Source organism: Acipenser ruthenus, chromosome 18 (genome assembly GCF_902713425.1).
Source record: "Acipenser ruthenus chromosome 18, fAciRut3.2 maternal haplotype, whole genome shotgun sequence".
Lineage (NCBI taxonomy): Eukaryota > Metazoa > Chordata > Actinopteri > Acipenseriformes > Acipenseridae > Acipenser > Acipenser ruthenus.
The window spans coordinates 5,986,961-6,013,902 of NC_081206.1; the positions used below are offsets into that span (position 1 = coordinate 5,986,961).

General features: G+C 38.9%; 1 protein-coding gene across 3 annotated transcripts in view; it reads right to left on the bottom strand.

The window, feature by feature from the left end:
* Positions 1–1,343: 1,343 nt before the first annotated feature.
* Positions 1,344–26,942, bottom strand: part of LOC117423986 (zinc finger and BTB domain-containing protein 46-like) — a 42,548-nt gene continuing 16,949 nt past the window's right edge. For 2 of the 3 annotated variants that reach the window (XM_034040015.3, XM_034040016.3), the window contains 4 exons: positions 17,035–17,310; positions 10,841–11,043; positions 9,799–9,841; positions 5,191–9,667 (listed from right to left, as the gene is read on the bottom strand). In XM_034040015.3, the coding sequence (XP_033895906.3) occupies positions 9,081–9,667; positions 9,799–9,841; positions 10,841–11,043; positions 17,035–17,310 (1,109 nt within the window). In that variant the 3' untranslated portion in view covers positions 5,191–9,080. The other variant, XM_034040025.3, reaches the window with a different exon arrangement.

The following is a 26,942-nucleotide window of genomic DNA, read 5'->3' on the forward strand; positions in this document are numbered from 1 at the left end:
AAACAAGTTATACCGGCTTACAATAACAAACAAAAAAACTGTTGCATCTTTTTTTTTTGCTCATAATGCACTTTTGTTTAACAAAGAAAAAAAAAGAAGAGAGGATTTATGTGCTATATATTTTTTTGTTGCTATCCTTCTGTTTAAAATTAAAACCTTAATGCAGAATAGTATTGTGTGAGCAGTTTTAATCATGTATGTATGTCAGGGGATGGCTTAGTCAAACATGACCCACATGATATTCAGTAAGCCTAAGCTTATCTATTTCAGAGGGAGGGGAGGGGGCTCAAGTTGTCTTTTACAATAATTAACCTACACCACTGGTTATGGACACAATATATGGGATTGTTTTTTGACAGCAACACAGAGAAAAACACTCTCAATAGCTATTTCCCTTCTAGAACAGACAGATCATGTTTGAGCATCTCAAGCACATGCTGATGCCTCTGTGCAACGTGTGCTGTTTGGAGCCCTCATGTGACCGAGGAGAGGTATTACATGTATAGCTCTTGGACTGTTTTATAGAACAGCAGTTGTTTGAGCTCTATTCATAACAGTTCTAACAAATGTTTTCCTCGTACTCTAATTTTCATGGAGATTAAAACTAGTGTAGAAGACAAACGTTTCTGCCAATGCCTTCATCAGAGTGTTTCTTCTTGTTCAGCATTCCAATAAAATACACAAGCATTCATTTTCAGCAGCAATTTCCAAATTTATTGAGACTGATTGGTTTGCGAGTATAGTCAAGCTAATCCCATTAACATGAAGTTAAGAATAAACATAGGCAGACTTTCAGGAATTCCTACAAGATACAGGAATTTCAAGATGGAACTAGAAAAAGGTAAAATGATCAGTACTATCATATACAGAATATCAGTACAATGCACTGTTATCGTCTCCCACTAATCGTGATTACTACATTTGTTTTCAATTATCCAACACATCTCCATTACAAACACAGGTTTATAATAAAAATGATTATAAAGTCAGTATCATATAGAACAATATTCCCAACAGCGAACTTCAACAGTTTCAAACACTGCCCTTTTAAAGACAAGCTGAATCGTGTTGAAAAAATAAATAATATATATATATATATATATATATATATATATATATATATATATATATGAATATGAAAGTATACACACAGAACTCTTAGAAAGCACAAAATCTAAAATAAAAGGTACAAATTTGAAATATAGTATAATCTAGAAAGTAACCATACATATGGCTTTAGATTTGCACATAAGTTAACAGGCTACATTATTATTTTTGATTTTATATATATATATATATATATATATATATATATATATATATATATATATATATATATATATATATATATATATATATATATTGCAAATTGTTCCAGTTTTGCTTCTAAAATTAAAACTAGAGGTGTGCAGATGTTTCAACATAGCTTTGGTATAACAACACGCTGTTGTGACTGTCAATATATTATGAGCGTTACTGTAACGAGCAGGACACTAAATACTGGCAGTAACTCACCAGTAACTGCACATTACTTGGAGAAAGATTACATTTCCAAATTCAGATTATTTTAAGAAAAAAACACACACACACACACACACACACACACACAGGTCCCCACACTCAGAATCTGTTTTCTACATGCTTAAAAAAAAAAACCTTCCATGACCTTAGGCACAGTATTTTAAGTCTGAATGAATTCCAGAAAGCAGGGAGACACAAATTAGATTGTAAAGGAGCTCAATCCCTGTGATACACGACGAATATGAACACTCTGCTAACATTTACCCACCAGATGGTGCTGCTGTTCCTAGCATAATTAACAGTTCTTGCAGGGCCAAACTGTAGTTAGCGTCAGCATAATACTTGGATACTACGAGTAGCAGTCAATGCGTTCCTTCAGTACTATATATATATATATATATATATATATATATATATATATATATATATATATATATATATATATATATGAGAGATTAACCCCCAAACTTTGGAAAATTATATTAAAGGAATGACTTCCAGCAAAAAACAAACAAAAACAAAAAAACTAGTATCTATCACATACAAACACAAAGGAGGCCCTTCATACCATTATCAATTTGGTTTTTATTCTATTTGAACAACGTAACCATTTTTAAAATATCAAAGCGTTGAATCTGCACACCTCCTGTAGAAAAAGAAAACAGCACTTAATGTATACAATGTATATTAGATTATTTTTGGTATAATATTCATTTAGTGTACGTTAGTAATATAGAAGCATGTGCTATATATAACTTTAACAATATATATCAAATAAGTTAGCTTCTCTGGTCTTTGCTTTCTTTGCAAAAAATTTTTTTTTTTTTTAAAACAAAAAAAAAGAAAAGCACAGAACTGGCACAATATGAAAATGTTCTGAAAGCCACAAGGCTTACTGTCCACAACAAGGCAAAGTATAAAAGTTTTTCTTATGTATATATATATAGAAAATATTAAAATGAAACATGTAGTAAAGCTCAGCATCCAGCACTTAATAACCCAAACCACTCTCCTTCAAAAGGTAAAACACCCTGGCACAATCGCAATTAGAAACAAAAATAAATCGCATCTTGTGCCTTAAAGATTGGAGGGGCAGAACGAAAGGAATGTCTTAGAAAAACAGCATTTCCACTGAAGCAACTTTCAATAAATAACCTGTCAACAGGAACTTTTTAACGCTCACCTGAACTAGAAATAGACAATTTTACTTAAAAGCCAACTTAGGAGCCTGTTTGATGGAAAACTCCTGTATGGGGAAGGGTGGTGGAATCCAAATATTTTACATGGGTGCTCTTTGTGCAATAATAAAAAAAGCTTAAATAAGAAAATCATTATTGAAGAAGCAAAACATGCTAGAGAAAGGCCAAGACACCTTGAAAATAAAGTACCCAGGGTTTTCTAGCACATCAAGTAAATCTTTGTATATAAGCAACACTAAATTATATTCAGAAAATAAAAATGAGCCGAGAACATAATATAACAAGAATTTCGCTCCTCTCTGGTGGGATTCTGTTCCGCAAGTCAGTCACTCAGTGAGTGTAGCTTCCCTGGCGTTGCTTGGCACACACCTACAAGCTTCGTCACACCGCTGTAGGGGCCACTCGGAAGGAGTAATGGAAATAAACACTCCCATGGCGGTGTGCGAGACACTTCAGTTGAGGAGCACTCCATACTGTGCGCTGACTTGTTAGAAGCTATGTAGATCTTTTGGAAACTCTATCCAGTGTCCATGTTAAATCTGTACACAGACAGCTGTCCCCTGTGAGCAAAAGTCTTGTTTTTGTTATGCTTTTTTTTTTTTTTTTAATGTTGCTACACTCAAAATGTGAGGAACAACTTATTCAAAAGTTAAAAGTGGCAGATACATGAATGTTAAAAAAGGCATTTAAAAAACAAACATTTTGCGCAGGTAATAATAACAGTCATGAGGACATCTGTCATCGAAGGTATGGTTGTCACTGAGTAGTTCAATGTAAACCACTTGATTAGGGTCTTTTGATAGTAACCAGGTCAACATTTAAAGTGCAAATCTGGGGCAGTTTTGTGCCGTCAACCAAACTGCTGTGAAGAATCCTAAACCTAGTTTTGCAACAGAAACAATACAATATATTACCATAAATTTCATAAACCTTACTGTAACAATTCATTATACAAATTAGCAAGAGGACGGAGAGCTCTTTTCTTGTTTGTGTTCAAACAGCTAAGTTATTCTGCCACAAAAAAAAATATTAAAAGGTGAATATTTTAAACCTCTTTTCATTTTACAATTGGCCATCATCATCAACGCAAGACAGTTTCTTTAACTGTCAAAACCTCAGGAAACTGCAGACAATCCCAAAACCACTATTTGAAAGAAAAACAAAATAAATCAAATACTCCCACCTAGCTTTTGCAGATCCACAATATATGAAAAATGTGCACAAGTGAATATTGGTACTCTTTAACATAGTCATATTTAAAACATGATAAAAGGCTATTTTTATTTTAATAAAAAAAAGGGACTATGAAATCCAGGCGAAATCTTTGTGGGCCCCTTCCTGGTTCTCGGTTTCCTGTGCAGAGTCGCTCTCCTCTTTGTCATCGTCTAAACTCACATCCGGCTGGGACATTCCTGAGTCTTCTTTCCACTTTCCGTCCTCATCTCCCATCTCCTCCTCCTCCTCCTCCTCCTCCCCGTCAGCCTTCAGGTCATCAGGGTCATCGATGAACTGGTTCTCCCCGGGGTACAGCTCCTCCTCCGGGGACCCTTCTCCCCCGTTCGGGTCCATTAGGGAGGCCATGCCTCTGCCTGAGCAGTCCGCACACACCCCGTGGCGTCGGGACCCGTGCTTGATTCCAACGCTGGCTGCAGACATGAACACCCTGCTGCAAACCTTGCAGACATACTTCTTATCTTTGCTGTGCACCTGAAAACACAAGCACAGTGCAAGCTCAGTATGTAAAGAACACCTGTCACGCACTCTTCTCTGCCTTTGTAACTGCATTAGGATAAATCATTTAAATGAATATAGCTGTATTTTAAATACAACACTAGAAAGTCAGAAGGACCTTAATTGTATTGCACAGTTTAAAAAAAAAAAAAAGTACGTTCACAAAAGGTTAACAGAAGGTCTACTTCATTAAACGGCTTTCAAAAAGTGTTTTTCATAAACCGCAGTCATTTCTGCATACTGCACTTATGCATTACGCATTGATGTGCATTTCTGCATACCTATGCATGTATACAGCTCTTGCTGTATACATGTGGTTAGATGCCTTTTATATTGGTAAAACCAAGAATACATTTTCGTGGTACCTTTCCACCAGATTTATATTAAGGACATATGTTTGTTACAACCATGCTATAAAATGTTGTCTCTAATACACTTTTTCCTGCAAGAGTGCAGTTTAGTAAAATGCTGATTATGGAAAAGCTCTGTGTTGGGGTACAGCATGCCATTATTGTGTTTGGATATAGCATGGCAAGACTGCATGGTGACTCACCAGTGTGTGTCTCTTCATGTGCTCTCGTCGGGTGAATTTCTTGCCGCAGATCTCGCAGGGGTACGGTCTCTCTCCGGTGTGCGAGCGCATGTGTCTCTTCAAGATGCACTGGTGCATGGCTGAGAAGCTGCAGTACGGGCACTTGAACTTCTTCCTGATCACTGTGAACTCGTTCACTGCAACAAGAAGCAACACACACATTTATCTCCAGCTGCCAGGTCACTTCAAAACATCCCCATTTATTTAGTCTGGCTCAAGCTGTTTCTGCTTCAGGCAGTCAAATCACGGTTTCATGCATTTGGATTACATGCACAGTATACAGCCCAGCAAGCCAACAGAGTTAGCAAACTTCCATCCGTTCACAGATTCTGCTCAATTCACTGAACTGTTTAGGTTAAGGAAAAGTAATAGCTACACAAATTAACTGCACACACCTGTTTTACAGGGACGGAAAAGCTTCAAGAACAGAGAGAAATGATTCCTGGAAAGCAGGTCATTAGAAGCAAGTTTAAACACTCTGCCCTTTCTAATTTAGACAGCGATGAAGCTAATTAGCTAGTGATCTAGACCCATACACAGTAAGCAGATCAAGAAAGGTCAAATCGGTGTTTTTACATAGAGACCTCATGAAACCAGTAGCATTGCAATCAACACCAAATGACTATGTACAAAAAAAAATCAAAAACCAAGACACGAGATTGGGATCACTACGTGGAAGCAGATGGAGGAAGACATAAAATAAATATATCAAGTCATATTTTTTTTTTTTTTTGAAATATGTATGAATTGTAAGTTACATGCTTTCTGTAGTTTCAGTTAATCACCAGGAAGCAAGCTCAGGCTCCTGGTCCTTTTAAGTAATACAGGACCATTATACTCCTTTTACATTGTAAAGGTTATTAAATGTGTGAAAGTATATTGCCTCTCATGACAAAGGATGAAGATAAACATGATGCATTATGTTCTGGGAGCGCATAATCACCACGGCAACGCTTGCAACAGTCCTGAGAGTTTCAAACACACACACACACAATCCTGGTGCGATTTCATACACTTATTAAATACAAATACATGACTACAGCTAAATATTACTGTGGTTTAAAAAATACATATTTTATTATATTCATGTTTTATTAATATTCAAAAACAGTGCAGTATCCAGAGTTCTGATATACAGTACAAAAGGTGGGCTTAAGTAACATGATTTATAACTTTACGAATAACAAAACTAGGAAGTTAAGAACACAGTAATACGCACAGCAGCTGAATGAACCCTCAACCCTTGGCAGTGGTCCTGTGAATGAAAATGTTGTGGGTAAGAATAAGTGCTTCCGAAAGCTGTGGATGAGGGGATAATCTGCTATTAAAGTAATTAAGATAATTCATCTTATTTATCTTCTGCATTGTGTTCTCTGGAAATATCCAGGTCACAAAGCTGTCCGGATTTCTACACTAGCAATGTCTACTGGACTTCTACAGTACAAAGAAGATTCAGAATTTAGAATGAGTGTTTTAAAAGTTATGGATGATGCCATAAGGGGGTTAAATACACATACTGTTATGGGGAAAGGAGGGCTGGTGTGCTTTAAATACAATTAAAATAAAACATGACAGACCATCTGTCCCTATAAAAGCAATGGTATTCATTTGTGGCTTTTATCTATGGATTTGTTGAGAGTCAAAAGTACTGTTCCCAAGGGCAAGAAGGAGAAGAAAAGGCTCCTTCCAAATCACATACCACTACAAAGAGCTGTACTGACTTCTCCTATACAAGAATGACTAGAGCAGAGAACCCTGGACAATATTAATAAGACTTAAACACATTTCAAATAAAGAGACACACATTTAAATGTAACCCTTTCCACAGCCAAGTCACAACCGTACAACACGTTTACACAAACACTGATCTGATTTTCTTAAAGTTATAATAAAATAATCTCAAACAATGACTCATACACGATGACCTAAATATAAAACTATGAATCTAGCAGCAGCATTTAATAAAACATGTAATCAGATAGTAAAATATTAAGATTTAGTACTTTAGCTTCATGAGTTCAGGAACTGGACACATTTACACAAAGTTTTTCATTCAAATGAATCTTTTTGCTTGTCTACACACTGTGTAAATCTAGCTAGCAAACTATTTGCTGTGGTATTTCATGTATAAAAATAAAACACACCCCTTTGGTTTCTAAATTCCATTTGATTTTTAGTCCATTTTGAATGTGCCAAATGCCTGAAAACTTTTAATTTGATTGTCTAAAAAACCCGAGTCCTTATCCCTGGCAACCTGTGTGGGACCTCATCACCAGAAGCCAAAATCACAATTCCTCTATACCACAAACAAAGAGGGCCATTTCTTCATGTACCTACAGTATGCAAAAAGCCAATACATATTCTGCCGAAAGGTATAGAAATGTAAGGGCCAGTTACTTGTGCCATGGTACCGACACTGATCATGTCTATCCCAACCAATGAACAGAATCTCAAAGTAAATACATAGAAAGTTCACAAGATACAGATGTAGTAGGGCATCATGACTTACAGCCACAGCGTGTAAAAAGAATTCTTTTTACGAATGCCTCAGCATAGTTTCATCACAATTAGCTAATTGGTTTCTAAGATATTAGCCCAGCCAATCAGGCTACAGCCATAGACCTATAGTCACATTATGCAGCGTAACTTCTTCGAGATGCCCAGTTAGAATTAGATTTATGCGGAGGTTCTGAAGGTAAAGCACAAGTAAAAAGCCATGACCAAGACAGCGATGTTCATACCAAGGTTTTTTTTTGCATATTGAAAAGTAAAAGGAGAGGTATCTGCTCCTGGATAATAGTTTTGTATCACTCCTACGTATACACACCTTTTAAAAATATGCATAGCTGCCATAATTCAAAGTGTGGGGCCTCGAACACAGCTGTGCCCCCCAAATAAAATATACTAAATTGTTACAAAGAAAAAACAAAACATACCAAAGGCAAATCCAGAAAAGGGATAGAAATAAATCTCTCTGGTTTTTAAAGTGAACATGTTTGAAAGAGCCCTCCAATTGTTTTTGGGATAAAAAAAAAAAAAATAACTCACAAGTAGTCTTAAACCATTTACATCAAACAATAGAAAGTGTTATCTGAAAGCAAACAGCCTGATGTGGTGCCGACATAAGACTGCATATTCTTAATGAATTGATGCCATATTGACACTACTAGATTATGAAACAGTTCAAGGAGGTCACTGCTTCAGCCCTAACCCCTTCCCCCTACACTTTATCCAGGGGCAAGGGTCACAGAGGGCAGGGCACACATGGGACAATTCTAGCAATTACTCAGGTAAGCTCAGAAAGGACCAGTGGGGTCAAGGGAGCAGCTGGGGTGGGGGGCTCTGCTTACCTCTAATGTCATTTTCCCTTCATTGTGTCATGACCTGCTTTGGGATTTTCAAACACTAAAAAGAAAAGCTAGTACCGTAATGCTCCAGCAGGCGGTGCTGTTGCACGAAGTACTCGGCTTCAGTATTACCTTCCAAGGGTAAGGACTGGAGAAACCCTTAATCCTAACATGCAGATAAGACTAAACACAATGACTTTACTTGGTGACCCGTGTCAGGCTGAAAACTCAAGGACAAAGACAGGCTTTAGAAAACCGAGCCACCCAGTTTTATATGATTAGCCCGTTCCTTACAAAAAAACACCACAACCTGTCAGAACAAACCAGCACCTACATGCTCAAAAAATCTGTGCAATCTCTTCAGAAAGGATCATTTTCAGATTTAAAACAAACAAACAAACAAACAAACAAACAAACAAACAAACAAACAAACAAACAAACAAAAAAAAAAAACTACATCCCTGAAATAACCTGTATTCCAAAAGAATGGAATACAGGTGCTACTGTGCGTTCCAATATATTGTAGTAAAATATTTTTGAATACCAAAACCTTAAATATCTTATTAAGGTATTATACACAAGTTACAAACAGTGTGTAGATTGTACAAAATACAGGAGGAAAAACAGCATTTTATGCATTTCATTTATACACCATGTCACGCAAGGCCCAGCATTTCTAGACATTACGAGTTAGCTGTTGCTGGTCGCTTCGTTGCGCTCCGCTGTTTCCCAGAGGAGATCTGTCTGCACATTGCTCTGGTAACACACTTTCATGTGCGTCGCTAGGTTTTTCTGTGTGCTGAAGGACTTGCTGCAGATGCTGCAAGTGAAGATGCGCTCTCTGGAATGTACAGAGGACAAGTGTCGGTTGAGGTCTGTCCTGTCGCGGAAGTGCTTGAGACAGAAGTCACACTGCATCATCTTGCGTTTGAAATGGATGGTCTTCTCGTGGCGGTCAGCGTTTGATTTGAGAGTAAAGCTAGACGGGCATTGGGAACAGAAATAGCGGCCCTGTGGCCCAGGAGGCACCAAGCTGGCAAGGTTGGACACTGCGGGCCTCCCGATTTCAAAACCGTCCAAGGACAGCGCCATCATTAAGGTGTGCTGGTTCTCATGTTCCTTGAGTTTCTCCGGGCTGCCAAACAATCTCCTGCATAAAGAACACGTCAGCTCCTGCGACCAGCTTGTACCGCTTAATAACAGCTCGGTTTCATTATTGCTTGTATCTGTGTCAGTCATCTGATCTTCAGATCTTGAGTAGTGAATCGCATCCAGGCCTAAGGGAGAGATATCTGTGATTACCATGGCACAAGAGGAAGTAGATCGAAAAACTCAAAAATTTCATGTATTAAATATTACGTAATATATCTTGTAAAGGGAATATGCTGCTGATTACATATTTTTGTACCTGTATCGTAATCCTGCATATCATCTTCATCACGCATCTTGACCTGTAAATGTACGGGGAGAAGATTAACAAAAATATTCAACAGGTTACACTTAAAACTAGGTACATTTTCATTTTAAAAATCTGATCACATAATTCACTTCTACTGCGATACATTCAGAGGGATAAGATGCAAATTCCCAGGCAGTTTAAATACATTTTGTTCCTTTGACATAAATAAAGAACTAATGAGAATTACTTATAAGTTAAATCAAATCCTCTTTACAATAGAACAGGATCTTCAATTCAAACATTGCTGTTAAAAAGAGTTTTTTTTTCATCTCGCAGAACTGGAGAACAACGTTTTAGAAAATTAAAAAGTTACATTCTTGACGTCTCAACTGAGCAGTGAATATTCAATATTTGCCAATCTGTGGGCAGGCAAGTGGGTGCAGTTATTTTTAAAATGGCTGTTTGTTCTTCTCCAGCTCTCCTGTTATAGGCGCAGGACTGAAGCCCTGCTGTCCCTAGCTCTCCCTCCCCATCCCCCAAGACTGCTCTCTTGACCAACAAACAGATGGTGCCTATCTGCAGAGATAACAAGACTTCTGGGGGTGAACCAGTGCACCTAAATGGTATTTCTATTGAAGGAGCGCCCTTTAGATACAAAGGAAATGAAATTATAGTAGACTGCATTTGTCAAGCATTAGAGTTCAGGTAGGTGCTGTCCAATATATATTTTACTGGTATGCCAATTCTTAGCAAAAATGGTCCTGTATCACTCTGAGGCTGCTGAAATGATTCAAAGGGTTCAAAAATGGTGAAAGGGCCTTTTTTTAACGCAATGTTTGTATAGTGACAGAGCGATGAAAAACTATTTTAATGAGAAATATGGACATTCCACAGACATATAACCATGATTAATGATTAAAGAGAAATGCAAATAAATAACCCTCTAAGTTTAAAAAAAAAAACCTCTACACGCACTGAAAAATATTATTCTTGAAGAGACATTGTTACGACCTACTCTGAACCTGTAACTTTGTTATGAATAGTTTCTTACCTGCAGGGGTGACGAGTCAGCGGCCTCCTCCCTTGGCAGTGTATCTGGTATAAGATCCCCAGAGAGCAGACTGAGGGGACCAAGGGAAGTCGAGGGCCCGCATGCAGAGGTGTGCAGGGGCAGAGTAGGAGAGGTAGGCCCTTGTTTGCTATCAAATGTGTCCCTTGGACGAGGATTCAAGGAGTTGTTGGAGGAGCCAGGCCCTGAGGAACACATGAAACGAGTCTCACCCACGTAAACTAGCACCAGCTGGCGATTTCCACATAACAAGAGGGGCAAAAGAGGCATGGAGAGGCAGTTAACACTGTACTGCATGGTTCACTCTGTGTGTGTGTGTGTGTGTGTGTGTGTGCGTGTGTGTGTGCGTGTGTGTGTGCGGTTTGTTTTTTTCTTCAACCCACCGAGAGAGGGAGTAAAATCAGTCGAGTTGCACACAGTGTCCACCAGAAAGGCTGCAGTCGTTCAGTATCACAAGGGCTGCACTATTACACTACACAAAGAGCAGAGATTGTTATTAGCAGTAATCGTATTTGAACAATAAAAAAAAAAAAAAAATAGAACCAAAAACAAACTGCAGTCATTGATCCAGGAAAGAACTCCTTAATGAAGGGTTTGAAGAAAAAAAAAAGTATAATATCTAGATCTATATCTATCTCTAGATATAGATAGATAGATAGTAAATATGGACCGGAGAGGAGGGCTACAGTGGAAAATTATTGTCTCGAGGGAAGACAAGGGGCTATAATTGCACCCTGGAGGTAACAATAGTCTTTCCTCGGGTCAATAATTTTCCACTATTTGCAGAGTCTGCAGTACATATTTAACATACGAGTCAGTCAAAATAATAAGAGAAGCAAGGCTGGATAGTAAATATGACTTTATATACTGTAAATCCATAAATATTTGTGAGCCTTTTATTAGCAACAGTTCTGCAAAACAGGTTTTATGAGTGTGATTCGCCAAATATTTTGGTCACAAATATTTATGGCTTTACAGTATTTTGTTTAAATATAGCTGATACAGCATAAGTAAATAACTAAATAACAGAAATAAATAACAGAACATTTTTTTAAGTTTATACCGCAAGTTCTCTCTCTCTCTTGTAGTATGTTTTGTAATTCATTTTCTGTCACAGAATTGCCGTTGAGCAGTTTTTTCATTCAGCCATTTTTATCTTGTTGTTTAGGAGTGGAAGTGGAGGACGTTCCTTTGAAAAGGGGAGGGACTGTGATGTGAACCAATCACATGACAGACCGAGACTATTGCCCGGTGGTGTGAGGGCAATAGTTAAATCTATTTTTGCTCCTATGATGAGGTTTTAACCAACCGTAGGCCAGATTTTCCAAGCACTGAAGCAGCAACTATAGGATTATGGGTAATAGGATATACAAATTTCATTAACCATAATTCTACAGTTGCTGCTTTCTCCCACCTTAACTCGACAGCTCCTTGTGTTTTATTTACTCTCCTGAGCTGTTCAATAGTCAAGTACATTGATGAGCCCCAAACAGGGCGAGACATGTCTGCGGATGCTGTACTCTGACTTTAAAAACACTGTGAAGCTAGAAGCCTTTTGGCAACTTTTGCGGGACTTGATTGGCTCTTGCTGATATATATATATATATATATCATTTTTTTTACCTCCCTAACTCAATATACAGTACTGTGCAAAAGTTTTAGGCAGGTGTGAAAAAATGCTGTAAAGTAAGAATGCTTTCAAAAATAGACATGTTAATAGATTATATTTATCAATTAACTAAATGCAAAGTGAGTGACCAGAAGAAAAATCTAAATCAAATCCATATTTGGTGTGACCACCCTTTGCCTTCAAAACAGCATCAATTCTTCTAGGTACACTTGCACAAAGTCAGGGATTTTGTAGGCATATAGTCAGGTGTATGATTAAACAATTATACCAAACAGGTGCTAATGATCATCAATTCAATATGTAGGTTGAAACACAATCATTAACTGAAACAGAAACAGCTGTGTAGGAGGAATAAAACTGGGTGAGGAACAGCCAAACTCAGCTAACAAGGTGAGGTTGCTGAAGACAGTTTACTGTCAAAAGTCATACACCATGGCAAGACTGAGCACAGCAACAAGACACAAGGTAGTTATACTGCATCAGCAAGGTCTCTCCCAGGCAGAAATTTCAAGGCAGACAGGGGTTTCCAGATGTGCTGTCCAAGCTCTTTTGAAGAAGCACAAAGAAACGGGCAACGTTGAGGACCGTAGACACAGTGGTCGGCCAAGGTAACTTACTGCAGCAGATGAAAGACACATCATGCTTACTTCCCTTCGCAATCGGAAGATGTCCAGCAGTGCCATCAGCTCAGAATTGGCAGAAAACAGTGGGACTCTGGTACACCCATCTACTGTCCGGAGAAGTCTGGTCAGAAGTGGCCTTCATGGAAGACTTGCGGCCAAAAAGCCATACCTCCAACGTGGAAACAAGGCCAAGCGACTCAACTATGCACAAAAACACAGGAACTGGGGTGCAGAAAAATGGCAGCAGGTGCTCTGGACTGATGAGTCAAAATTTGAAATATTTGGCTGTAGCAGAAGGCAGTTTGTTCGCCGAAGGGCTGGAGAGCAGTACACGAATGAGTGTCTGCAGGCAACAGTGAAGCATGGTGGAGGTTCCTTGCAAGTTTGGGGCTGCATTTCTGCAAATGGAGTTGGGGATTTGGTCACAATTAATGGTCTCCTCAATGCTGAGAAGTACAGGCAGATACTTATCCATCATGCAATACCATCAGGGAGGCATCTGATTGGCCCCAAATTTATTCTGCAGCATGACAACGACCCCAAACATACAGCGAAAGTCATTAAGAACTATCTTCAGCGTAAAGAAGAACAAGGAGTCCTGGAAGTGATGGTATGGCCCCCCACAGAGCCCTGATCTCAACATCATCGAGTCTGTCTGGGATTACATGAAGAGAGAGAAGCAACTGAGGCTGCCTAAATCCACAGAAGAACTGTGGTTAGTTCTCCAAGATGTTTGGGCCAACCTACCTGCCGAGTTCCTTCAAAAACTGTGTGCAAGTGTACTTAGAAGAATTGATGCTGTTTTGAAGGCAAAGGGTGGTCACACCAAATATTGATTTGATGTAGATTTTTCTTCTGTTCACTCACTTTGCATTTTGTTAATTGATAAATATAAACTATTAACATGCCTATTTTTGAAAACATTCTTACTTTACAGCATTTTTTCACACCTGCCTAAAACTTTTGCACAGTACTGTATAATATTAAATATTAATATTCTACTGTAGCTCAAACAATGGCTATGGTGATCCACTGTTCAATGTTGGCTTGGTTTGAATGGTGTAAAACTCTGCAGAATCAAAGCACAGATACCGTCACATACAAATTCTACAGTCAGAGATATTTAAGTGAATTATACATAGGGCTTCTGTTTTTCTGTGTTTATTCATTTTATTTTTTGGTGCTTATTTTGAGCTATTTTCGAGTTTTGGGCATTTCTTTCTGTCAAAATATGTATGTAACTCGACAGTATTTGCACACTTAAGTTGTACCTTCTTTCCTTTGCTGTCTTCTACAACGAAACCCTAATGGTCACACTCTTCTGGGGTTTTTGTGTGTAGGCATTTGTTACATTTCGCAACAATTTGCAATTCTGTATTTTAACTGTAATACAGCGTTAAATCCCGCTAACAAGCCTCCATTCCTGATTGTAATCTCGTTTTAAATCTCGCAAGTGGAGTCTCCAATAGAAATGTAGGAATGTCCTGTCACTCAGTAGTTGGGGGTGGGGTTAAAGTATTCAGAACGAATCAATGTCAGGAAGGCGGGACATTGCCCAGCTGCTCTGGGAAATGTGTTTTTTTCTGGTATTAGCAGTAGCAGTAGTTACAGGTTTTATTTTTTAATGGGAAAGGGGAGGTCAACGTGAATTGATTAACCATTTGCAAAGTTTTTCCGGTACTTTCTGGTGTTTATTAGTTATATACTGATTTCATTTTTTTTTTTTGGTATCAGGCGTGTTTTATCTGTTTTTATTGGTTAAAACCAAAAATCAGAAGCCCTAATTATAGAATACAGCTACTGAGAGAAATAAAAAAGGCACTACTGCACACCATTTACATTTCATTGCTCAGCACCCTACACTATAAATAGTTGCTCTAATATGTGGCTGATGACTTTCAGCAAGACTTCCAAAATAAACACGTTTCACAAACCTGTGTGTTTCCCTATAGAACTGTATGTGCATGTGTTATTTATTTTAAATAGTTTAAAATGTTCACCTATTTCAGAATCCGAGCATGGAGGCACTGTAAATAAAGCCCTTGAATTAATGACGTGTCTGCTACAGCATCCTGGAACCAGGAATTAACAACCAGGCAGAGTTGGGAGTGTAAACCCATGCCTGCCGAGCAGTCAATCAAATCAGCTAATGCTACCCCCAGCTTTAATCCACCTTAAATTATACAGAGATCGAGACAAGTGCCTGTGCGTGCACACACACCCTACCACCCTGTAGCAAATCAAAGCTTTTATATGCCAAGAGCAAACGTGGCAACAGAGAATTACAGTAGTACTCCAAAAGCTTTCAAATCCTCCTAACGAGGGCTAATCTTTCGAAAACTTTTCATTCTGAAGTGCGATTAGGAGATGCTCGAATGCCGTACCAGCACTGCATTAGTAACCTGCTAAAAAGAAACGCAAGCATTGGATGTTTGTCAGTTTATTTTTAGTACAACTTGCATCTTCCCATAAGGGCAAATACTAGCAAAATGTCCTCCTCCATATTAAATGTAATACACTGGCATTTGTCTGCAGATTAAAAAAAATATATATCTTGCCCTGTATCTCTTATGATCGAGTGTTTTAAAGGTTGTAAGTGATGCACCTATAACTGGGCTACCCCTCCGTGCTGTATGCAGATCAGGAGGTGTCAGCACAGCGAGATTAAGGTGGAGGGAATCAGACATTAAGGCTTTTTTTTTAATCTGACAGCTCCATCTGCTGCTGTGCACCCCCACTCCCCACTCCACTCTTTTGTTTCACAGGGTCCAAGCCGAACAACGGCTCCCCTTGGTAGTGTCAGTCCAAATATAGAAGCAACTACAATGTGCACACCAAGGAGTGTCTCAACTATAGGGTTATGGTACAGTAAATACCAGCAATACTCCTGCTAGAGTTAGTTTCTCCAACTGTATTTTATTAAGTACATTTGTATTTATTTTTTCCTTGGGTAATTCAAACTTAAGAATCTCAGCTATTTGTTTCTGAAAGAAACCTGCTATATTTTATTAATTAAATTTGTATCAGATCTAAGCAGGCTGGAAATGGCAATCTGGTAGCAACAGTCATCTGTGTAATCTGACTCTGGACAATCACAGGGATTACAGTAGGAAACCTTTGGGGTAAACCGACAAATCTAACCTGTACTGTACTCCACCAGAGTCCTTCGTAACAGATGCATTCAACATAATACAAAAAAAACCAAAAAACACACACACACACACGCACGCACACGCACACACACACACACGCACACACACACACACAACAGCAGCCACTCAACGCACATGTAACCAACTTTTAAAACATGAATCTTTCTTTTTTTTCTCCTCAGGGCATGAATTAAATTACATTCTAGCAGATTACCAATGAGTTAGTGAAGTTTTGGGAACCAGCCATTTCAGTGATAAAGAAATGGAGGGACAAACGCCTACACACCATCTCAGAGTGAGATAATGTACCAACTGTTAGCAAGAGTATTTCGACACTCCATTACAGATCTGCATGCCTTACACACTTTGTACTAACCTAAGCGAGAAGGGTTTATTAGCCAACATAACAGTCATCAATCATAATGTCAAATGTATACTAAAGTGTCTCAGGGTGTTATAAATTTTACCAGCAGATTAATGACAGGTTACAAGTAATGTAATATACAAAACAAAAGCTGTTTGATCTCCAAAAAAAATAAAAAAAATCATTAAAGATATACATTATAAAAAGCTTAGAATGAATATTAAACATGACACAATTAACCACCTGACCACATTTTTGGACTAACCCTTAACTCCCCCTCCTCCCCTCTCTACATCCAATTGTGCTGCAGAATAAGCATGCATTCTAGACAACACTCATTAAATTCAAGCCCCATCATATTTAAACCGCCAACAATAAAGAGTTACAAAAACAGAAGGATAACTTACGAGACAAAGAGTGTGTGCCTTTGGGAAAGTACTCAAAAAGCAATGGATTGTCTTCTCCAAGCATCTCTGCTCTGAGAGATAACAGGCTGTTTTTGCTCATGAGGGCTGCGCGCAGGTTAGCCACGGAGGTCCCCTGGCTCAACGACTCTTCCTTCTCCGAGCCCAGAGACTGGGACAGGTAGTTGGCCTCTCCAGCCAGGGCCTCCTCCTGCTTCATGAAGAAATCTAACCGGTCTCCCCGGCTGTCTGAGCTGTTGGGCTCCATTACGTCAGCACCTGCAAAGAAAAAAAAAAAAAACAAGCTGTTAACGAAGGCAACATAACTCTAGTTTAAATCTGCAGATATAAAGCCAGGACAGATCCTCGTTTTCAGGAACTTCCTTACCTCCCCCCACCCCCATTCACAGCAGTAGAGGAATGGAAGACCTTGAAATTATTTTGCAAGTGTGTGGGAAATTTAGACAGTTTTATCAAGCCCTCACCGGTTACTAGTTGTTATAACCCAAGTGTGGTACAGAACTGGAACATCTCGGTATACTTGTCAAAATGTTTCTGTAATACACTGAAGTTAAACCTTGGTTTGCCAAAGTTTTTGGATAGATTCTGCAATTTTAACGTTTAAAGTGGAACGAGATTTGAACTTTATTTCGTTCTTGCTATATGTACAGGACCACAACAAACCACCTTCCAAGTACATACACGTGGAGTGCCTTTCTTTGTTTCAATTGTTGGGTCACAATTTTCATTAGCCACGATTACCCCAATCCCAAACTACTGTAATACAAGTGTTTGCATCCCTTAACCTGTGCAATGAAAATTCTGGATATTTTTTAATAGTGTATACATGCTATCCACACAATACTGTAACACAAGAAAATATCACCTGCAGTGTATTAAGGTAAAACCACTCTTACAGCTATTGAAACTATTATCAATTTCAGTAAGGCAGAAAGCTGCAGGTTCCAAACCTTTGTACGGTAGCAATACTACCCAACAACCCCCTTGGATCTGTTTAACACACCCACTGTTCACAGCGATCAAGGCCAATGGAAGTACTGTGTGTTTAAGCAATTCCCTTTAACTGATGCCTCAGCGAGCAACAGCATCAATTCAAATTGGATCTAAATTGGGGGAAGCTGGCCACATGCTGGAAACGTTGTCGGGTCTAATGGAAAACAAATCAAGCAATGTCTGCAGTAAGGAGGAACGGAGGGGTGGGAGTATCAGTCCCGTTTGCACCGTTGCGCTGAGCACTTGTTGACCCAGAAACAAGCACCGGAGAGGCATCTGAACATCCCTGCTTCTCGTCTCTCCAAGCGACAGCGCAGTTCTCTGTACATGTAAATGTGCACACATTTGCATACCAGTACAATGCTAATGAGAGGAACAAACAGTGTATATCTATAGCATTTCTACATACATACAAACATATACATGCAGTACCAACAAATGATTTGCAGCAAGACTAGGGGCGGTGATTGTACTGACCTAGTGAGACAAACTGCTCATTAAAATCCTCAGCATATTTTTTAAAAAAGGAGACAATTTTCTACTCTGGGATTCCAAGATATTGAGTGACCAAATATTCCGACTGAGGTTATCCGGCAACAAACTGAGATGTCTTGCTTAATAAAATATTTTAAAGAGGATTATCTATTCAGGGATACCAAGGTATTTTATTGGCCATTTTCCTACACACAGACCCTTTATTTACTAAACACCTTGGTAGTTCTCAATAAATATGCAAAATATACAGTAAATAATTTGCTGTTTCCACAATTAGTTGTCCGTACTAAAAACAAATTAATGCGTTCTGCTTTTAAATGCATCTGCAATAATTTCTCAGTAGACAGACGTAGATGCAGTGAAATTCCGACTCACACCTTTAGAAGGAAATATTTCAATATGACAGCAGTGTGACTTTTTCAGTTTGTGTTTTTCATCTGGAAGGTTCAAAGGGAGCAAGGAGGGATTATTGTACATACTCGTCTATCCCACTCCTATTACATTAAACCAATCGTGGGCACTCTCAAAACTGGACACGGCAAAGTGACCTGTTGATGGAAATGTAGCCATAGAAGGAGATTATTTATAGAGTAGCTAGGAGGATGGTCATTGTTTTCTCTAGACTAAGAATAAAGGGGCTGCTTACCACAGGTCTCGTGGGACAAACTGACTGTTGGAGACTTCCAGTCAGGTTGAATGATTACCTGAAGCACAGCAGAAACCACAATGACAATGTAACGACGTATGAAGAAAAAGCACTTTCCAGACGCAGAGCAGTCCATGTACTGTATAGAGCAGGAGTCCTGATTTTACATGTTGTACATTGAAAGATCATATTGTACTCTCTGAATGAAAAGACAGGCTCTTTGAAGCTCTCTGACCGTGGTGTGCTTTCTCTGTTCTTCTTCGTGTACAGGCGTGCGAAGCTCATCATGTACAGTTCAGCAGTGCCCCAACGTGTTTTTCTTTGTGCCGGGGTGAAGAGCCGAATATAGTTTTTAGCGAACCTGTATTTATTCCGTTCACTGTACTGGATGCTGCAGACCGTGGCAGTGGAAACCATCATGTGCAGAACTGCCTCCACTCTTAAAAGCACAAGAAATGAAATTGAAGAGTGAAGGTGTGGAGGCTAGGCGTAATAGACATTAACTCTCGCTCTATTTAACAGCAAGGCTTTTGTAACCCACAAGGTCAGGGCAATGCAAATTAGAAGGTACCGTTTATGGTAAAGTCTGTGGGCTAAAGTACGCTAGGCGAAGAAGAATGTATCAGGCACCAGAGTAGGCAGAGGTTGTGTGTTGACTACATTTGCATATACTTATAACATTTAAAAAAACACACAGACCGTACAAGAACAGGAATATAAAACTACATACAGATACCACCACAAGCAGTAAAATCATGTTTAGTCATTCAAAATACTTGTTATCTGGAATAATTATACCATACTACTGTAAAGAGGCATCTCGGGTATCAAAATAAACCTGTTAACCCAACAAATGACATTATAAAACACAGGAGATGTGGACTGTTCTATCCAGTAGATGTGTATTGTTTTCAGGGCTCGTGTAAAATTGTCTTACATTTGCAGGTGATTTGTCATATGAACACAGTATCTATTGCAGACTATGTTCCTTCGATTTACTCCAGGTTTCAAACACTATCATTCATTGTACTCTCCTCCAAAAAAAGGGAGGCCCCACTTAAATGAACAGCTGGAAGGGGTTATGCGTTATAGACGACACAGACAAATGATAAAGTTAATTAAGCTGGGGGAGCTGGATTTGAGTCCGGGGCACGGGGTTAAGACATTCATTAAAATAGCAACCCTCACTCACACACACACACACAGCACTTGGAGTCGCAGTGCCAATCAATAGAATAGATTTAGAAACAAACCAATCAGTAACCCCACTGATACTAGAATATAATGCTTTCAATTTACTGTATTGCCCCCTCATCCCATCCCAGTCACTAAAAAAACCATTGCACTGCTTCACCAATACCAGAACTAAAAACAGGTCCAAATAAATATGATGTATTCTTCCAAATCGACTCTCCATTTAATATGGTTTCCATGGCAGCAAGCAACCTCTGGCAGGATCATTTGTGCTAAATAAACACCCTTTTGAAATGACTGAAACTTTGTTTCTCAGTATGTAACAAAGGCCATAAACAAACACACTGAAGTGCATAATCTGTATATTAAATTGATGATGATGTACTACAGTATTGCACAAAGTGGTCCTTGGTTCTGTACTACAGTGACGTCTATTGATACCTGAAATACTAAATCACAGCACAAGCTGTGCAAGGAATAATCTGTCTTAAAAGTAAATCTATACGATCACTGCACATTTTTGCAGCTTGTTTCTCCTGGTACAATGTGAACATGGCCCTGGTAGGTTTCTGGTGGAACAGCTCAGTTATGAGGATGTACCGGGGAGGTCGTCACCTCTTGGGGCACTCTCCTCCTTCAGCTTCAGACGACCCCTCCCCGACTGAAACTCAACACCGCCATTGTTCAGCTGTGCTTTGGGGTCTCCTGGTCTTGCTCTAGTGAATTTCCTCCCCCACATACCAGCCTTACTTATTAACACACACTTTGGGAACAGGTTCTTTGTTGCTAGACAAACAATCCCTTAATTATAGAACGCAGCATGAAAAACAGTCCTCGATTCCAAAAGAAGACTCACCACAAGGGTTTATTTACTTTGCATTCTATTAAAACCATGCAGGTGTATCTCAATCATACCGGCACCAATACAAACAGATACCTTTTAGGGTCATATGAAGCAAAAACAACTACAACTGCACTTTAAAAACACACTAACACACTCCGTTCCATTTAATGAAGAGCCAGTCCTGGAATCTAAATATTTCTTCATCGTAACGATTCTATATGTGCGCTGTAGACTCTTCAAGCTGTGCTGCAATTGTTTTGCCAACTATTGAAATACTGTCACACCTTAAATCCTCAAGGACACGGTCTTGTGTGCTGCTTGTCTCTTAATAGGCAATACCTCAACAGAGCTTTCCTGCACACCTGGATAGGAGACTCGCCCTCCAGAGCTAAAACACAAAACTATCCCATTTACTATCTTCTCACTCTCACCAATTCTGCAGTTCCCAAGCAGTCACCAGTGCTGGTCCTGCACTCCCTGGAAGTATCGCACACAAATGTATTTCTGCAATGTTGACTGCCGAGACAGATACAGCATCCAATGTGATACCAGTGTTGGCAGTCATCACAGAAACATACTTCACTTTACATGGAGAACATTCAGGTTACCACTGAACTGGGAGGGATTGTCTGGTATTACTTCTTACAATCTTTTGAAAATGGGTTGATTACTGTATCTATTCAGGGGATAAGCAAGAACAAGAGCAAGAGGATGGAATTGGAGGGTAAAAGCAATTTGAACACAGGATTGTATACAGGGATGGGAAAAGGACTCCCATTGCGTATCAGTTTGATGCATTCCAGATTTTACCTTTTACTGAGACAAGTGGGTTGAATGAAGAAAGAAGTGATTGTGGTAGACACCTTGGTAAATATATTTTACAGTGTTGTGAAGGTCAATGACAATGCATCAGATTCAGATATTTTGAGACAGTGTAAGCTTTTCATTAAGACAATCTGGATGGACACTGTGTTATGCAATACTGGCATGATGCGTAACAACAGAAGGCTCTGGAGAAAAATTCTTCAAATATTGTTAGCTCCTGAATAGATGAAGGTTGACTTTTATTTTTAAATACTTGCTGTTAAACTTCAACAAAATCCTGCATCTTTTCAGCTGTAGTTTTGAACTGTACAGCATGTCCTTCTTCCTATCTGTTTTCAAAGACTTCAGATTAAACAATAACAAAGCACAAGAAATTAAATGCAAGTTATCAAGACAAGAGCCCTTGAAAATGGTATGAGGGGGTGTCCACCGAACAAACAGCATTAACACTTTTATTTTTTCAAATTTATCATTTTTCTCCCCAATCTGGAATCGCCAGTTGTGTTATTGATCCCGGTACATATGAAGCCATCAGATCTATAGTGCCGGAGGACAACACAGATCTGAATGGATCTCCACTGCATACCCACAGGCGCCCTATCAGCCACAGGAGTCGCTGGTGCACGGTGAACCATGGATTGCCCTGCCAACCTAAGCCCTCCCTACCTGGGCGGCGCTCTGCCAATTGTGTGCTGCCCCCTGGGAACTCCCGGTCACGGTCGGCAATGACAAGCATTAACACTTTTAAAATCAGTCTTCCTTCCAGGAAATGATTCATTATGCCAACCACACCTAAAATACTAGGGGTGGGGGATTGTATTATCCATTTTGTCTCAGACCTGTTACTTACTAAACACCCTTGTATCTCTGAATAGATAATCGCCTCCTCTTTAAAATGCAGAGACACTATGATTCACTTACTACCAAAATATTTAGTAAGTAAAAAACAGGCAATACAATCCCCACCCCTAATCTTGCTGTAAATAATTTGTTGTTGCCATAATTTGTGCTGGTGCTGTTATATCAGCTAAAGTAAATAAATAATACTTTGGCTTCTTGCATCTTCCACATAGAAGACTTGAATGGGCAAAAAGTAATTTTCAAAAGAAAGGGGGAGTCAAACATTCATAAAGAAAAGAGTTCAAGAATTCAGGAGGCAATTTAAAAGTAGTGTGGGAGAGGGCAATGAAAAAAATGCAGGGTAAAAAGGGAGGGTGGAAAGGAAAGGAAAGGTTGTTATTTCTGTGTGTGTTTGTAGGGACTAACCGGGTCATATTCTCCATCAGGGAGGTGGGGGGGGGAATAAATCAAACAGCCCCGCAAGGCTAAAAGAAGGGGGGAGGACTGCCAAGCTCGAGGTAATCTGGGGAGTGTATGCAGCTCAGCAGTGCAGGGAGAGGGAGAGAGAGAGCGAGAGGGAGGGGGAGCGCTCCAGCTTCAGTGGAGTGCCTGGGGAAAAAGGAATGCAGGGTGGGGAAGGGAAACAAACACGCAGGGCTTTGTGCTAAAAGCAGACTGAGGGAGGGTGGAACCACTTTAAATCCAGGGAGTAGTCGCAAAAAAAGTGGGTTTAAACAGCACGCAACAATGTGTTTTTATACATTGAATTAAAAAAAAAAAAAAAAGCAGCAGCACCAGCTAACTCTCCAGTTTCTGCAACCCAACCGTACATTGTGATTATATATAGATATAGCTGGGGAAGGTGTATTTTGGTTTCATGGTGTATTTTTTATAACAGGTGGTAGTCGATAAAATCATAGATGAGTTTTAAAAAAAAGCACTGGGGAATGCACTGTAGTGGAAACAGGCAGCATTCGAAAACGAATTTGCCACAAACCAAATAAGAAACTCGATGGTCAAAACTGGTTTCAGAGCTGTGCTAAAAGTTTAAAAAAAAAAAACCTCTCATACTGCTGCACTGAACTGGCGTGGGTTCACATCCTACCGGTTAACTGTATCTGCATGTTGGCTTTCAAATGAACAGCTTCAGTACTGCTGGGTGCTAACCCACTGAATCACTGGCATTCTGACACACAACCTTCAAATCTCTTTTAACAGTAAAACTCTCAAATCACATCAACAGTACTGTAATTGGGTATGGCAGCTCAAGACTGGGGGGGGGGGGGCATTTCAAACACATATATTTATTCTAAATCGCATTAAGAAGAAAAAAAAAGTCAAGTGGTTTTAAATTGTCTTTTTAAATAAAGTAATCATAAAGAATAAATACTTAAATAGTGCTGTTGATTTGTTCCCACTTGAGTGATTTTTTATTGCCAGAGAAGCCGTAAAATTAATGGTGTTGAAATTAATTTTATATGATTAAATCACAGAAACCTTTGTAATTTACCAAACAAGCCTACAGCTACTGGACAGTTCATGTCACAGTCATATATTAATTTAGGTTACAGGAATGTCACTTTAGGTTCCAGCTAAACTCATGCCACTTGTATGTTAAAACATGCGCATGTATTTGCTGAGAAGCATTTTATACATTGCAAAAAAATTAAATAATAATATGCAAAAATGTGTCAATTGTTCACTGTTTGAGGTCAAATTAAGTTGTCTTTTTTAAATTATTAAATAAAAAGAACTGTTCCTTGTTTTAAAAAAAAAAAAACTCAAATAAATAAAATAACAGGCCAATAACTAAAAGTTTAAATGAACGCATGAAAGTGGCATACAAATTAAATAAATAAATAAATAAATAAATAAATAAATAAATAAATAATAAGAAAAGACAAATCTGCTGTTTTAGACAAAGCTAGTGATCAAGTCTATAAAAAGGCAAAAGGATAATTTGGTAGCAAAGGAAGCGGCTGGGCAGTGTTCCTCAGTAAGCCAGCGGAATGTGGAATAAGCGGATTTGAACCTCTGGAAGAATGAATTCTGGAGGTGGTGTTAAAGGGCAGACAGGAATCCATCACCCCACAGACACTGGCTCCAGCTATCGCAGGCTGGACAATCAAAACTGGAAACAGACCGCTGTCCTTTCTCACTTAAAGGAACACTATTCTGACCACCTAAAGCAAAGATCGTCTGGGTCCGATTTCAGGACCCTGTGCGGTGCTTTGGCAACCCTAAATATGTGGAAGGGACGGAGAACAATGCTCTACCATATTTTACTGTGATTTACTACACATCAGTTTAAGAAATCCTGGCCTTCACACGTAACCCCCCAGCATGTATATTACGATGTATATATTCTAACATGTTTTCAAGCGTGTTTTTTTTTTTTTTTTTTTAAGTTGTGGCTAGCTTTTGATTTGACAGTAACAGCTATATATGTATGTATGTATGTATTTATTTATATATTTACTATTGTACCATTGTAATTTATATCACTTTTACAAGGAATGTAATGAGAATTTATAAATATGCAACAATCAAAAAAAATGATTTTATCCTTTCCAGCTTCCTGGAACAACCGTCATCAAGACTTCAGGGGGATTTCTTTTTTTATTTGTTCTCTTTACCATTTCTTTACCAGGCTTGAGGGACTTGTCAGTGGGAGTGAGATCTGCCCTATAGCAGGAGGTCTCATTCAGCAGAATGCTCTGACTAAGCAAGCCTGACACACCCAGGGGCTGGAGACCTTTGCATCCTGTCAGAGCAAACACTTATCCAAATACCCAAAGCCTCTTCATTGCCTTTTATTTAAACTGAGCAGACTTACAGCACAGAGGAGGGTGGGGGGCAATAAAACAAGCAAACACAAACACTTGCCACAGGTCAAAATCCTACAGTACATTTGTGTCAAGTTTCCCTACAGTCACCACTGTACTGTTAGTATTTCTTCCTTTGGGCACAGCGTCTACACAGGAACTTGGGATTGTACAAGCTCTTCAGTTATGTAACAACTGGTACAGTGATACTGAACACAGTTCTCATTTTGTTTTTAAATATAATTGTGCATGTATGAAACATGTATGGCTTTGATCTGGAGCATTCTGTTCGGTTATGTGAAGGTCTCACTATGGGTCTTTTGTAAGTATTTATCAAATAATGAATACTTGAGTATTAAGAAACAAATCCGTACTGTATCTTCAAAGATGCTGTTCAGAATCCTGTGACAGACCCACAGACTGTATCAATAAGTGTCTCATTTCAATGGGAACAATCTTCATGCAGCTGATCCAGGCTCACCACTTTTAAAAGGTGACTTCAAAACACAAAATCAGCAATCTGTGGGATTTGTGTACTTTTACAGTTTCACAACAAAACCTGTTTAGGTCAAATAACTAAAATAACAGTAACACTTTGTCTCGATAAATAACTTATTTAATTTATTAACTAAAGTTTACAACATCAGGTAAGACGTGAAGAGCACTGAACACTATAACTATACAGTTTGGACTGTTCTCTTGCGTTGCCTTTCCTGATAGTTATCCCCTAAACTTTTAATAGAGAATGAAACATAACTAATAGCAACCTATGCCAGAATATAAGAATACCCCTTAGTATCAAAATAGAGAACAGATCAGTCACCCACTCTCTTACCTCCCTCTGACGTTTCCTCCCGTTCAACCTTTAAACATAAAAAATGTGCCAACAGGACATCCTGTAGAAGAGGTGTTGCATCTCACTGGGTCTCAGCTTAATATAGCAAATAATGAACCATCACAGCACAGAGCTGTAACTTGGCCCTTATCTACACCTGTATCTGTGGTTTCCCCCAAAAAGACTTCATGTCCGTTCTGTTTATTTTTAAATCTGTTTCTGTGATCTTCTACAATTCAAACTTTAGGGGAATTAAGCATGTCTGGAAGGTGCGGTCATATTCATTTGAAAGGTATGAAGTATTACTGCGGACATTAATTACAGAACTACCGTTTCTTAAGTTGGCAGGTTAGTGCCAAGAGAAAAAAATCTGGCCATCGTAATTCGTATCCA